Source organism: Chrysochloris asiatica, unplaced genomic scaffold (genome assembly GCF_000296735.1).
Source record: "Chrysochloris asiatica unplaced genomic scaffold, ChrAsi1.0 scaffold00001, whole genome shotgun sequence".
NCBI classification, from domain to species: Eukaryota; Metazoa; Chordata; class Mammalia; order Afrosoricida; family Chrysochloridae; genus Chrysochloris; species Chrysochloris asiatica.
The window spans coordinates 47,457,096-47,471,428 of NW_006408519.1; the positions used below are offsets into that span (position 1 = coordinate 47,457,096).

Here is a 14,333-nt window from a genome sequence, read left to right on the forward strand (position 1 = left end):
AGAGAGAGAGAAGAGATAAATAGACAAAGACAAGCAGAGTCTTACCTCTCAGTTCTGGAATTAAATTTATTTAATCCATGTTGAGGAAGAAATGATATACATGACTAAATGGTTCCATAAGCACCTGCTTCCTTTGTTGTGAGACCATAAGAAGCAGATGGTGCCTAGTTACTACTACTGGACAATTTGATCAAAGACTCTACAGAAGAATTCAGATCAAAATTGGGAAGGTGTGCAACAGCATTTAAAATGATTACTAAACCTAGACTTTCTAGAGCCACTGAGCCTGGATGAACCCTGAAGCTATTGCCTGAGAAAATCTTTACACCTGAAATCTTAAAGCAAAAACATTCCTAAATGCCTACCTTCATTAGTAAAGAATGTCTGTTAAGACCATTGTGCTCTTTTAAAGAACTATCATTTGTGATCCAATTGGCAACTGGAAAGGCTGGATAGGAACCATAGGGGCAGTGACTTTACCTCAGTGAGGAAGGAATGAGTTAGAAAACGAGAGTGAGAATGGTCTTACATTTGAAGAACGTCATCTGTATCACTGGATTGTACACGTAGAATGTGTTGAACTGGTGCCTGTTTTGTTGTAAATATTGTCAACAATAAAAAGAAATACAGCCCTCTGCTATTTTTGCCCACTTTTCAGGAAGTCACTCGGATTAAGTCCTAGGGTCTTTAGGAAGGCACTCTGGCTCACCTGTGTGTCTGTCCTTGAGGGCAGTCTTGCACATCTCGATCCTGGCTGAATGAAATGGCACGTAGCGGTCTTGGGGAGAAGCAACCAGCACAACATTTTTGAAATACTGCAGCCCTACAAAGAGAACACCTGCTGTGTAGACATACCCCAAAGAGCCCTGGAGGGAGGGATAGTCAGTGCACAAACTGTCTCAATGCACAACCTTCAAATCTGAGACTTAACATGCACAGTGGAGGTCAGGAGGGCAACACGGACCCCCAAGGGCAAGTGAGATGAGAGGTCACTACACTGGGGCTTTTATGCTTTACAGGAAAGATGGAATCTCTGCTCCTATCTTCTAGAGAGGCCAGGAAGATGCATGGCAAGCTACCCTGAACAGTGGCAGATGCTTTGAATCACTTTAAATCAGTTCAGATACAGCTGACGAAGCTAAATCAAAACCTACCTGAAATTTTAAATTTTGGATGATTTGAAACACTAACTGGATCAGAAAAAAATTATAGACTAAGACCCTGAAATGGAGACTTGTAAGAGATACTGTGAGCTCTTTCAGGAGTGAATGCTTAAAAGTGGATTCTTGCCAGGACTGTCCACCGACAGTAAGTGACATGCATGTAAAGCAGGGCAGCTGGCCACCATCTTTGAGCTGGGCACTGTTGTTTCTGATTCAGTTGGTCAAGAGATTTGATTGCTATGCGGTGTGCATGCTGCCCTAGTTTTCTAAGAAAGAGTTTACGTTTCTAGCAGGGCTTCAACTTAAAACATTTCCTGTTCCAGTTAGTGCTTCAGTTCACTCACAGTTTACAAATTCTGGCCCGTACCAGTGTCTTATCATTGGCCATGAATGAACCAAAAGAACCAGAGTGAAGCCCTAAAAATAAGTGATATCAAACCACTCTGGGTGACAACATTAATGTGCTGCATTACCCCTAACAGACAGGACCACAAAATGCTCCGGAACTTTCCAGGACAGAGCAGCCATGACTGAGAAGGACCTTCATTTGGGAGGGTCATAGATGTCTATAGGACCACCGTTTGTATGACAATGAACTTTGGGCCAGGCCAGCTGGCTTGGCAGGCCTAAGCAGGCCCAGTAGCTGGTCTCTCTGCCCCCTGCCTGGTCCTGGATACCACTGGTCATGATCACTGCTGTCCCAAGGACATCTCTTGAGATTGATCATGTTTCCAACTCATGACAGAGTGAGGATGGAGACACAGCATCAGGCCTGGGTGACCCAGCCTGTCTGAGAGTCTCTACTGGACCATCCCCCAAATGGACCATGTTATGTAGGTGAAACTTCAGGTGGGTGGATAATCCAGGCATTGGCTTACAGACTTAGGTATAATGTAATCAGATAATAATATAATACTGTGTGGTGAGATGATCCCTAACACTCACCTTGGCTCTCAGCCCCTACAGAGAAAGATCAAGAGAAGCTCAATGCAAGAATAGCTAAAGGGGCCCCTTGCGGAGATGAAGATGCTATGCATGTTGTGCATCTTTTAGTGAAGCAAGATCAGTGGGACATAACTGCTGATTTGTGTCTCAGGAGTAGGGTTCCCACCCTAAATTCTTGAATACAACTGGGCCACCAGTGCCGGGTACACCACCCACCTGTCTTTTGACTTAGCTGGTAGAGGAAGCATTTGCGCAAATCAGCGTGATCCCTGAAGGTCAGCTGCAGAAGGGAACCAGACTTCTTCAATTTCTGCATGAGCCACAAGCCTGGGGAGAAATGGGAGTGGTGTCCTTAGGGAGAGAGCCTTGTTAAATCGTGGTTTTCGTTAGCTTAAGATAAAGAGAACCGAGAGCGTTTTTAGCACATGCTGGAGAAGTTAGTGGGAAATTTGCACGTGGCAGGCATGAAAAGTCACCTGGAAATGATACAATAACAGGTTTCATGATACCACCCATGCCCTCCAATCTATTCAGTACCATGATGAAGATCTAGATTAAGGGTTTTGTTGTTGTTGTTAGGTGCCTCCGAGTAGATTCTAACTTACAACAATCCCATGTGACAGAGGACAACTGCCTCCATAGGGTTTCCAAGATTGCTGCTTACACATTGGGCTCCTAAACGCAAGGTCAGTGGTTCACCCCCACCAACTGCTCCTTGGGAGAAAGAACAGGCTATCTGCTCTTTGGAAACATAAGAAGCAGCTCCAGTCTGTCCTATTTGGTTGCTGTTAGTCAGAATCAACTCTATAGCAGCAGGTACAACCTTTACTGGGACAGATTGCTAGGTCTTCCTCATGTGGGACCTCTGGATGAGTTTGAACTACCTAGCTTTGGGTTAGCAGCAAGTGCTGAGCCATTGTTCTACCAGGACTCCTGAGCCTGAAGATGCAATGGTAGGAAAGACAAGGTGCATAAGCGTGTTCCGTAAACATCCATGCAGGATGCTGACAGCTTAGAGTCTGTATTTCCATCCAGAACCCATACGTTAAGCTCTGGTTAAGCAGACACTTAACAGACTCCGTCTTGAAAGAAGATGAGAGCTTCCTCACCATCTGCCCCCATCCAGAACATTCTTTCTGAATCACAAATTCCCGGATCACACCATGCTTCTACGTCATTAATGTACTCCACCTTCTTCATAGAAAACTCTCCCTATTATTCCGGATCTTGGAAATTCTGTTCAGGATTCTTTTATTCCAAGGCATATTGATTCTTTATAATATCCCTCCCTTCAAATATAACTGCAATGATAAGAGGCTCAAAACTGAGAGAGGTATGCCATTATATCCCTGCTATTATTATCCATTATCTTTTAATTCAATTTGTGCACGAACTCTTTGAGACCCCCTCGTATTTGACTTTACCTGGTGTGGTGCTATAGGATAAGCACTGGATCACAAGGTCTGTTTGAGTCACAAAGTTGGCAGTTCAAACTTACCAGCCGTTCCTCTGAAACCCTCTATACAGGGTCGCTATGAGTCAGAACCAACTCGACAAAACTTAACAGCAACAACAACAGAAACATATACCAGTTAGTTTTCCCTTCTCTTCAATTCTCAGCAACCCTGTTTTAGGTAAGTAAGGAGATATGGTGGTTTTTATCAGTTGCCCTTGAATTGGTTCCAGCACATAGTGACTTGGTGCATAGCGGAATGGAATGTGGACCAATCTTACACCATCTTCATGGTCACTGAGACATCTGAGTCTGCTGTTAACCCATGTTGGTCTATCATGTGAAGGGTGTCCCTCATTTTTGCTGGCCCTCAACTTTACTAAGCTTGATGTCCTCTAGTCACTAGTCTTTCTTGCTATCCAAAGTCAGTGAGCTAATATCTAAGTAGCCTCATGTCTAAGAAGCATTCTGGTTATATGTCTTCTATGGGTTTATAGATCCACACACGTTCACTATCTCCATTCCACACATAAGAAACCTGGGATCGCAGAGAGTGCGGCTGAGAACCCACCCCAGCCCTGCCCAACTATAAAGCCCACGCTCTTTCCTTCATGCATCTTCAGACATTTCTGAACAGAACCCCAGAGACATCATCTTTTGTTCACAGACAGTGAAAAGTTGAAGAATTTTTGGAAAAAAAGTGTCTACCCCACACATGGATAATGAAAGGAGCGTGAGTCCTGGTGTGGTGCTGTAGGATAAGCACTGCACTGCTAACCAGAGGTTGATGGTTCAAGCCCACCAGCTGATCCTCAGAAATCCTATACAAGGTTTCTATGAGTAGGGATCCAACTTCAGGGCACTTAACAACAACCTTCTATGACCAGAGCGCCATGCCTTGAAGAGATCCCAAACTCCCAGATCCCACCCTACAACGCTCTGCGTCTGGCTTCATCTTTGCTCTGCTCTGCATTCACGTTGAAGGTGTTGGGGTAGCGGTGGGTCTTACCTGTACTAACCAGGGCACTGTTGTTGTACAGGGTCCCCAGGTGAGGTCCGGACAGAGACAGGAATGTGTGCAGTTTGTTGAGGTAATACCGAAAGCGGGGCCGAGTGAGGACGGATCGGATGATGATGTTGCCAAGAGAATGGCCGATGAAGCTGCTCAGAGACAGAAATGGCGGAAACGTGAGCTCAACAACAGTGGAGTAGGTGCAAGAGAGCTCTGTGCTGGAGCCACAGGGTTCAGCAGCCCTGCTCTGCCCACAGAACTTAGTGAAACCGGTAAAGACAATTAGCTTTAAAAACAACAACAACAACAACAAAATCCTGCTGCTGTGGAGTGAACTCTGACTGATGGTGCTCCCATGGGTGTCAGAGCAGACCTGTGCTCCACAGCTGTTCAATGGCTGAAATCTTAGAGGGAATCGCCAGGTCTTTCTTCCCAGGTAGCAGTAGGTGGGATTGAACCAAGGCTTCCAGCTGGTTCATTCTAACTCTAGCCTTGCTGGGAATTTGCATTTCCACCCCAGATATACTGAATTAGAGTGTGCATTTTAACAGGATCCCTAGGTGATTCTTAGCTACACATAAGTCCTATGCATGCATGTGTTCCTGTGGATGCCTGCACTCCTACGAAGACATAAGAAAGTCCTGAGGATCTTGTTAAAATGTAGCTTCGGATTCAGTACATCTGGAGTGGAAATGTAAATCATCAGCAGGGGATTGACCCAGAGTGAACTGGTTTGGAATCCTGCTTTAAAGAACCATCAATCTTTCTTTGACTTGTCATTGTGTCAAGTACTGTTGAGTCAGTTCTAACTCATAGCGACTCTGTATAGGGTTTCTGAGGAGCAACTGGTGAGTTTCAACTGCGGACCTACAGTGCCATACTAGGACTTCAATCTTTTCCTAGTTAAATGAAAATCATTGTGGCTTCCAAGGACCTAAACCCAAAACCCATCCATTTCCATTCACAGTGACCTTATAGATCAGAGTAGAAGTGCTCCATAGAGTTTCCAAGGCTATAAATATTTATGGAAACAGACTACTACTTTTCTCTATAAGAGAAGATACTACCAACCTTTCAGTTAGCATCCGAGCACCTTACCCACTAAGACCGAGGAGCCTCTAATTCTCTCTCATCAGGAGTCCAAAGCCAGGCATCCCTAAGTGTCAGGAAGGGTCTTCGTGAAAGGAAGACTTTCCTTCCAGTGTGTCATCTGAGACGTGTGGGCCCACTGCCTGGCTTTGTGTCTCTACAGAAGCCTCCCCCTCAGTCTCTGGGCTGGGTGGGGTTCCTTAATGACAAGCACATCTAAGGATTGCAGCGTTCTACTCACTCACAGGCAAAACTCCAAGTTTCTTCATCTGGCTGACGAGGTTCCTCATAGCTTGTTGTTTTCATGACCTCATTCCATTATCAATCCATCCATCCATCCATCCATCCATCCATCCATCCATCCATCCATCCATTATCCATCCATGCATCCACTATCCATCCATCCATCCATCAATCATCCATCCATCGATTATCCATCCATCAATCCATCCATCAATCCATCCATCCATCCATCCATCCATCCATCCATCCATTATCCATCCATCAATCCATCCATCCATCCATCAATCAATCAATCCATCCATCCATCCATTATCCATCCATTATCCATCCATCAATCCATCCATCCATCCATTACCCATCCACCCATCAATCCATCCATCCACCCATTATCCATCCATCTACTCATTCATCAAGTCTGTCTTGAGCATCCTGTCCTCATACCTGCCCTGTGCTTCTGCTTGTCTGATTGCTACTCACACGCCCATGGACTCAACCTCTCATTATCTTTAAATTAAATTATAGTCACTGAGTTCCTGGTATATAACTATAACAGGCTGTTTTCCCATCTCTTTAGCATACACTGGGAGAAGAAAGAGAGACCATTCGACTATGAAATTGCACTGTCTTTAATGTGTCCTTTTAATCACACTGAACCTCTCCAAGCTTTTGCTTTCTTATTTGTGGAATGAAGATGGTTTTTCTTTTTATACTAAAGGGGATCAGGAGTGCTGAAGGCTTAGAACATAACAGGCCACATTGTAAATGCCCCAAACATGCAAGCTATTCATTCCTGTCTTCACCATTTACATGTTTAAGTTCAACTATTTGTCACCCCAGGAAAATAAAACAAGCAGTGGTTGAAAGCATCTTATTGAACAGACAATCTACTCAGCTTTAGAACGCATTCTCTCAGTGCTAGTTCCGTTTAACAATTGGGGAAACAGAGGCTCAGAGATGCAGAAAGCTTACAAAAGTTCTGCCATAGGTAGCATGTAGGAGAGTCAAGATTGAAACACACGCTTGGAAGAGAAGGAAGAATGTCAATCTGGGAATTCTGGTTTCTAAGTTCAAAACTTTTTCTACTGAGTCTCAAAAAGTTGATTCTCCCACCCCATTCTAAGACAGATCTGGGTATAGCCACTGTTCTGGTCTCATTTCTGCTCTGAAGGTGATCTACTTGCTTAAAGTCACAAGTTAATGTATCTCAGGGGTATTCAAAAGGCTTCGTACCAAGCTTGTATACAGCAAGCCCTCACAAAGGTCCCCCCTCTCCTCCCTGCGTTAACTACCTGTGGCTTCCTTTTACCTAATTCGGGATATGGAGAGGTTGTACAACTGAATGTGTTGGATGATCTCGTCCAGTAGCCGGTCAGTCATGGTATCAAAATCTGCAAATGTGTCCATCTGGAAGAAGGTAACAAAGAAAGGTAAATGGTGGGGTCATATATCCACTTTCTTTATTCAACTTCATGGAGCATTCTGGGCTGTGCTGAAGCCTGGTGTTAGGGCTACAGATTGGAATTCAGCATCAGGAAATGGGTTCACAGGCTGAGCTATCAAAAACACTCTTGGGGTGTTGAAGACATTTCAGTTCTTCATTGTTGTCAACGGGTTCTCTAAATTCTCATCAACTCTGATGAGACCCATGCTCCACCTTACTTGAAGCAGCAAAGGTCCTCACGTCACCTCTGACCACAAAGAGATCACAGCAAACTCCAGGTGACAGTGAATTCCGTTTTCCCTAGAATCCCATGGAGACCCAAATCATTAGTGCTTAAAACTGTCGCCCACCTCTAATGTCCTATGAAATCAAAAGGAATCACCTGGCTCTCATAATCCCACTTGTTACTTTTCCCCACCTTCCAGAAAAAAAGCCAGTGGACTTATCTCTCCAGGTCATCCAGGCCCATGAGTTGTGGGAAGGTCCAACACTCCCCAGTCTGTGTACCCCCATAACCACCCTTGTGACTCTAGGAAGCTCATATGTGTCATGTCTCTCAGGGATAGCTTAAGTTCTGATGTTTTTGTGTTCCTACCTGATTCTTTTCAGACATTAGGAAATCCAGTTTTCCTCCAGGGAGCCCCAGTTCTATGAAAGTCTTTACCAACCGGAGGTCTGCACTGTTCCCTAAAAATGACAGATGACCCCACCCCAGTCCCAGGGTTAGTCATAGACAAGCAGGCACATAAGGGTTCATTCCCCTCTCCCCACAGTCCTACTGTCCTTCAAGCAGATACAAGAAACAACTACAAAAAGGCCACAGCTCCCTTCCTGGCCACACGCCCTTCCTGCCTCAACATACACACATTCTACTCCTTTCTAATGGTCCTTCCCCAATAGAATTACTACTCGATCTATTTAACATGAGGTTTGAGAACAGTCCACACACCCATCTCCCCATTTTCTTCCATCAATTCTGCCTGCCCAAGATATTTTGCAAGGAATGCCGCCAAATGGTTGATGTGGAATTATATGGAAGCTACAACTCTCAAATCTCTTGCTTAATACAAAGACTTTTTATCCAGTTCTACCACTTATACTCCTGCAATATTCAGATGATACAACCTTGCGTGCTTAAAGTGAAGAGGACTTAAAACATTTACTGATGAATATCAAAGAGCACAGCCTTCGATATGGATTACATTTCAATGTCAAGAAAACAAAAATCCTCACCACTGGACCAATAAACAACATTCTTATCAACAGAGAAAAGATTGAAGTTGTCAAGGACTTCATTCTTCTTGGATCAACTGTCAACACTCACAGAAGCAGCAGTCAAGAGATCAGACGACGTGTTGCATTAGGCAAATCTGCTGCACAAGAACTTTTTAAAGTGTTGAAGAGCAAAGATGTCAGCTTGAGGACTAAGGTGTGCCTGACCCAAGCCATGGTATTTTCAATAACCTCATATGGATGTGAAAGTTGGACAGTGAATAAGGAAGATCATAGAAGAATTGATGCCTTTGAATTGTGGTGTTGGAGGAGAATACTAAAAGTGCCATGGGCTGCCAAAAGAACCAATAGATCTGTTTTGGAAGAAGTGCAGCCATAGTGCTCCTTAGAGGCCAAGATGGCTAAACTTCGTCTCTCTTACTTTGGACATATTGTCAGGAGGGAACAGTCTCTAGAGAAGGATGTCATGGTGGGTAAGATGGAGGGTCAGAGAAAAAGAGGAAGACCCTCAAAGAGATGGATTGGCCAGGTGGCAGCATCAATAGACTCAAGTGTGGCAACAGTAGTGAGGTTGGCCCAGGATCAGAAATTGTTTCATTATGCTGTGCATAAGGTCACCATGAGTCGGTGCCGACTTGATGGCACCTAACAACAACAACAACAACAACAACAACAACAACAACAACAACGTATACTCATCAGGCTCCCAAAACAAGTTCACCAGGACCTATGTTATCTACAAGGGAAGATAAATTGTCCTTAGAAACAGGAGTCGTGAATGTGTAAACTCCAAGCAATAGAGGAATGAAAGTTCAAGGATGTGACACAAAGGAATGAACTTTGGGGGATATAGGGAGTCCCCAGACTATGAATGAGCTCCTCTGCTCAATGTGTCTTTAAGACGAAGTCTTGAAGTCAAATGTTTACGTAAGTCAAAGAATTGCACACAATTCTCATGTAGCCTTACTTCAGTGCAGAGTAAGGTGGCCTGGTGGTACAGTGTTTAAAGTTCTCTGCTGCGAACCCACGGATCCATGGTTCCCACCCCCTAGTCATTCCACGGGAGAAAGATAAAGCAGTCAGCTTCAGTAAAGATGTAAACCTGTTTGTTCTTAGGTTGTTTTTATTAGGTGCCATTGAATCGGTACCAACTCATAGCAACACTATGCACAAAGAATGAAACACCACCTGGTCCTGGCCCAACCTCACAACTGTTGCCACGCTTGGGACCACTGATGCTGCCATATTGCCAATCCTTTTCATTCAGGGTCTTCATCTTTTTCTCTGACCCTCTTCCACCTTACCAATTATGACATCCTTCTCCAGCAATTGGTCCCTCCTGACAATATGCCTGAAGTATGAAAGATGAAGTTTGGCCATCCTGGCCTCCAAGGAGAACTCTGGCTACACTTCTTCCAACACATCTGTTGGTTCTTTTGGCAGCCCATGGCACTTTCAATATTATCCTCCAACACCACAACTCAAAAGTGTCAATTCTTCTACAGTCTTCCTTATTGTGTTTAGGAGTACTAGACAAATCAAGTGGTTATTTTGGAGTGTGCCATACTTCCTCCTGAGTCACATTTTGTACTTTGCTTTCGGGGGCTTACTGAGACTAAAGTCTATGTATAGATTCAGAAGCAAAAACCTGGGTGGTAAGGTGGATCCAGGGAATATTCAGCAATGTCCTGTGAGTGCCATAAGCAAAAAGTTACCACAAGGGTTGCCACTTCTCACTTGGGAGGAACTGGTGAAGTCCCTTCATCTCTCTAATCCTTAATTACACATTTGTTGTAGTCTTGTGTCTTTGTTGTTGTTGTTAAATGCCACTGAGTTTGGTATGAACCCACAGAGATTCTTTTTAGGGTTTATGAGTAGAACTTGATGGGTTTGAACCACTGACCTTGTGGTTAGTAGTCCAGTACTTATCCTACAGTGCCACACCAGGACTCTGATTATACATTGTTGTTGTTAAGTGCTGTCAAGTCAGTTCCAACCTATAGCAATGCTGTATAGGGTTTCTGAGCAATTGCTGGTGGGTTTGAACCAGCAACCTGTTGGTTAGCAGTCTTGTGCTTATCCTACAGGGCCACACCAGGACTCCAATTATACATCTTTGTTGTTAAGTGCCATCAAGTCGGTTCTGAGTCATAGTGACCCTGTATAGGGTTTCCAAGGAGTAGCTGGTGAGCTTGAACAACCAATGTTGCAGTTCAAATCACTTTGCAGTCTGACCCATTAGCCACAGCGCCACACCAGGGTATTAGAGTACATATCAAGTAGATGTCAACATCCCTTTGAGAAGACACAGTCTACATTCCAATATTCAGATCAATTGTGATTTAAATTTATATTTGAGTACCACAAATAAAATTACCAGTGCCTCCAATTCAACTCATCTTTTAAGTTCCACCAGTCACGGAGAGGTTGGACTTTGTAAGGGAACTGGAGACCAAATGTGTTCCTTTGGGTCCAGGCTGAGCAAGGACAAAGCATTTGAACTGATCCAGGCAAATTCTAGAGGACTCTGACACCTGGAGACTAACTAGGTCGTCTTTCGGAGGGGAAGGATCACTTCCTCCATCTAGCCTCTTTTCCTCATGGCCCCTTCACCATGTATTAGATTGTTCTTTGAATGAATGAAATTGTGTATTATGAAAAGAAATTACTGCTGACTGCACTAAAGTGAAAACTTTACAGGATCAGAAATCCATGTGTAATCTCAGTATTTCCAGAATTTGGTCAAGTACCAGGAGTATAGAAGGTGCCCCATAAAAGAGAGGTGAATAAAAGACAGGAAGTAAACTGTCTACATCACTAACCTGAGTTCCCCAGAACTTCCTACTCTCATTTCAACTCCTCCTCCTTTACACATATGATTGTACTGATCACGCATCTGTAATTGGTCATGTATTCCATACATCCTCTCGTTCCATCCACTCCATTAACATGTGAATCCATTCCAGTCATCCATTTAACCCTTTTTAAACTTTTCTTCACTCATTCAGCCATTATTTATTATTTCCATTATTTCCTTCATTCATTCTGTCCTTGAGTTCTTAGATTCATTATTTCATTTGATTCACTCACTCTGTTATATATTTTATTTATTCAAGTGTGTGTGTGTGTGTGTGTGTGTGTGTATGTACGTGTGTGCCAGAAAGTTATTTTCTTTGGACACAATGCCACACTATGTCTAGATACAACATAATCAATGCCAGTCCAGAGAAGGCACTTGAACATTTGTTTCCTGGATATGTGAACAAAATGACTACCATGAATACTAAAACTGTGGCGTCTATACTGCCTCATAGTGACCCCATGTACGGTTTCTTAGCCAGTACATCTTTATGGGAGCAGAAACCCTCATCTTTTTTCTGCAGGGCATCTGACACATTTGAACTGCTGACCTTGCAGTTAGCAGGCCAACTTGTAACCCACTATGCTACCAGAGCTCCTAAAACTTGTATACTATGTAGAATTTTGTGGAGGAAGCTTGTCCTAGAACTCACCATCCAGGCCATGGACGCAGACAACCAGGTGAATCCCATCTTCCAAATTTTCTTCCTCTTCCTCTGGTGGGAAATACGGTATGTCAGAAGCGAGTACAGATAAGTCACTGTACAGAAATTCTTCAATCTTCAGTTCTTTTTTAAATTTTTCTTTGGCCTGATAGAAACTGGAGAATACACTAATTAATTACTAGCCATGCCGTGTATTCCATGCTGAATGGGAAATGAGTTGGACTGGTATGTGAACGTAATGAAGGCCTACAGAATAGTGGTTGAATATGAGACCTCTGAGAAGAGGCTGGTGATGGAGACATGGAACAAGAAACGCAGCACCCCCAAAGCCAAAGAATCTAGGGGTTTGGATCCTGCAGGATTGATTTGTGGCTCCTGCAGGGAGTCAGAGACTGGATGACGGAATTCCTAAGATTCTCCCCACTCCAAGACTCTGCAATCTTTCAAAAACTCTTCCCCAGGGTTAATGCTCCTTAAATGGGCACACAGCCACTAGCTTGCTCTCCACCTGCTTCTTTAACATCAGCCCTAGTCACTCGAAGCCTCCACAAATGGTCCACTCCATATACAGTAAAGCCTGCAAAAGCCAGAACTTGTCAGAGACGGAAAAATGAAATGTTTTCCATTGAAACGAGATTTAGAAAAGTAGTCATACTGTTTCCACCTATCAGAAGTGGAAAGTTTGCAAGACCCAGATAAACAAGGCAGTCTGCTTGAGTTCTGGCTCTCTGAGCTTCACTGTAATTCCCTACCGGGACCTTACCCTTTGGCCCTGCTGCCATGCCTGTCTGTCTGCCCGGAATGGCTTTCCCACCACTCTGCCTGGTCACATGAAAAGGCTAGGAGCCTGAGGTTGTCATCTTGGCATAGACATTGAGAAACTGAGGGCAAATGCTTAATCTCTCTGTGCTCAGTATCTTCTTTCATAAAAATGGAATAGCATCTCTACCTAGATGATAAAGTTGTTTTGTCCATTAAGTGATACCTATGCAAAAGGTATCTGGTAGCGTAGTGGTTATGAATCGGGCTGCGAATCGCAAGGTCAGCAGTTTGAAACTACCAGCTGTTCTGCGGGAGAAAGATGAGGCTTTCTGCTCCCATAAAGATTTATAGCCTCAGAAACCCTGTACAGGGTCGCTATGTGTCGGAACCGACTCCATGGCACACAGTCACCACCATGCAAAATAACTAGCTGTTGTTGTTAAGTGCCATCAAGTTACCTCCTACCTACAGAGACCCTGTATAGGGTTTCCAAAGAGTGGCTGGTGAGCTTGAACCGCTGACCTTATGGTTCAAACCGACTTTGAAGTCTAGCCTGTTAATCCACAATGCCACACACACTCGTTGAAATACATCAAAGAGTTAAAAATATATATACATTATCAGCCATATCGTATCACCATGTTCTTGTTCTGTGCTGTTGATTCGGTTCCTACTCATAGCAACCCTGTACAGGGTTTCTGAGGCTGTAAGTCTCTATGGGAGCAGAAAGCCTCATCTTTCCCCTGTGGGGCAGCTGGTGGATTCAAACTGCTGACCATGCAGCTAACAGCCCAAGTAGCATAAGCTACTACACCATCAAGGTTCCTCAACCCAAGTGGCAGTTTTTATCTAAAGCATCTTCTGGCCTCCAGACCCCTTAGGTCCATGTCTTCTGGCCTTCACGGTGTGCAGATGAACAATCACACTGCCCCAACAACTGTTCTCATTTGCATCTGTTTCTTTAGACTGTTGTTGTTGGGTGCTATTGAGTCCAGTTCTGACTCACAGCTTCCCTGTATAGGGTTTTTGAGGCTGTGAAGGAAGACCAGAAAGTCTCATCTCTTCCTCCAGGAGCAGCTGGTGGGTTTGAACTACCAACTTTGTGGGTCACATTCCAGTGCTTATTCTACAGCACAAGCAGCACTTCTCCTGTCAGACTATCAGAGCTGACCAGGCCTTGGACAGTGCCTAGTATGCATGTATTTGTTGACTTGATGAGCGTCATACCATCAACATTGACTATTCCTTATAAAATAAGAGGTCTTCATGTGGTCACTGGCCTAATATTACTCTGGTTTCTGCTCTACCTCCCAGTTCAGAGGGCTGTGCCTGGGGTCTTCAAGGATTGCCAGCACTAGCAGCCATTCAATAAACAACATTGGTCTCTATTCACCACAATCAACAGTGGAAAAAGAAGACCCACGAAGAGGAGAAGGAAGTGGTCTATAAGGCTAAAATTTCTTCCATG

The 14,333-nt window shown here is 44.0% G+C and overlaps 1 protein-coding gene across 1 annotated transcript in view; it reads right to left on the bottom strand.

The window, feature by feature from the left end:
* The window catches only part of FAM135B (family with sequence similarity 135, member B), a 181,707-nt gene that overhangs the window by 1,623 nt on the left and 165,751 nt on the right, over window positions 1-14,333 (bottom strand). Inside the window, exons 13-18 of the mRNA XM_006830848.1 lie at window positions 12,092-12,258; window positions 7,942-8,033; window positions 7,212-7,309; window positions 4,571-4,722; window positions 2,325-2,435; window positions 710-823 (exon numbers count right to left, since the gene is read on the bottom strand). Coding sequence (XP_006830911.1) covers window positions 710-823; window positions 2,325-2,435; window positions 4,571-4,722; window positions 7,212-7,309; window positions 7,942-8,033; window positions 12,092-12,258 — 734 coding nt within the window. The remainder of the gene's footprint in view (window positions 1-709; window positions 824-2,324; window positions 2,436-4,570; window positions 4,723-7,211; window positions 7,310-7,941; window positions 8,034-12,091; window positions 12,259-14,333) is intronic.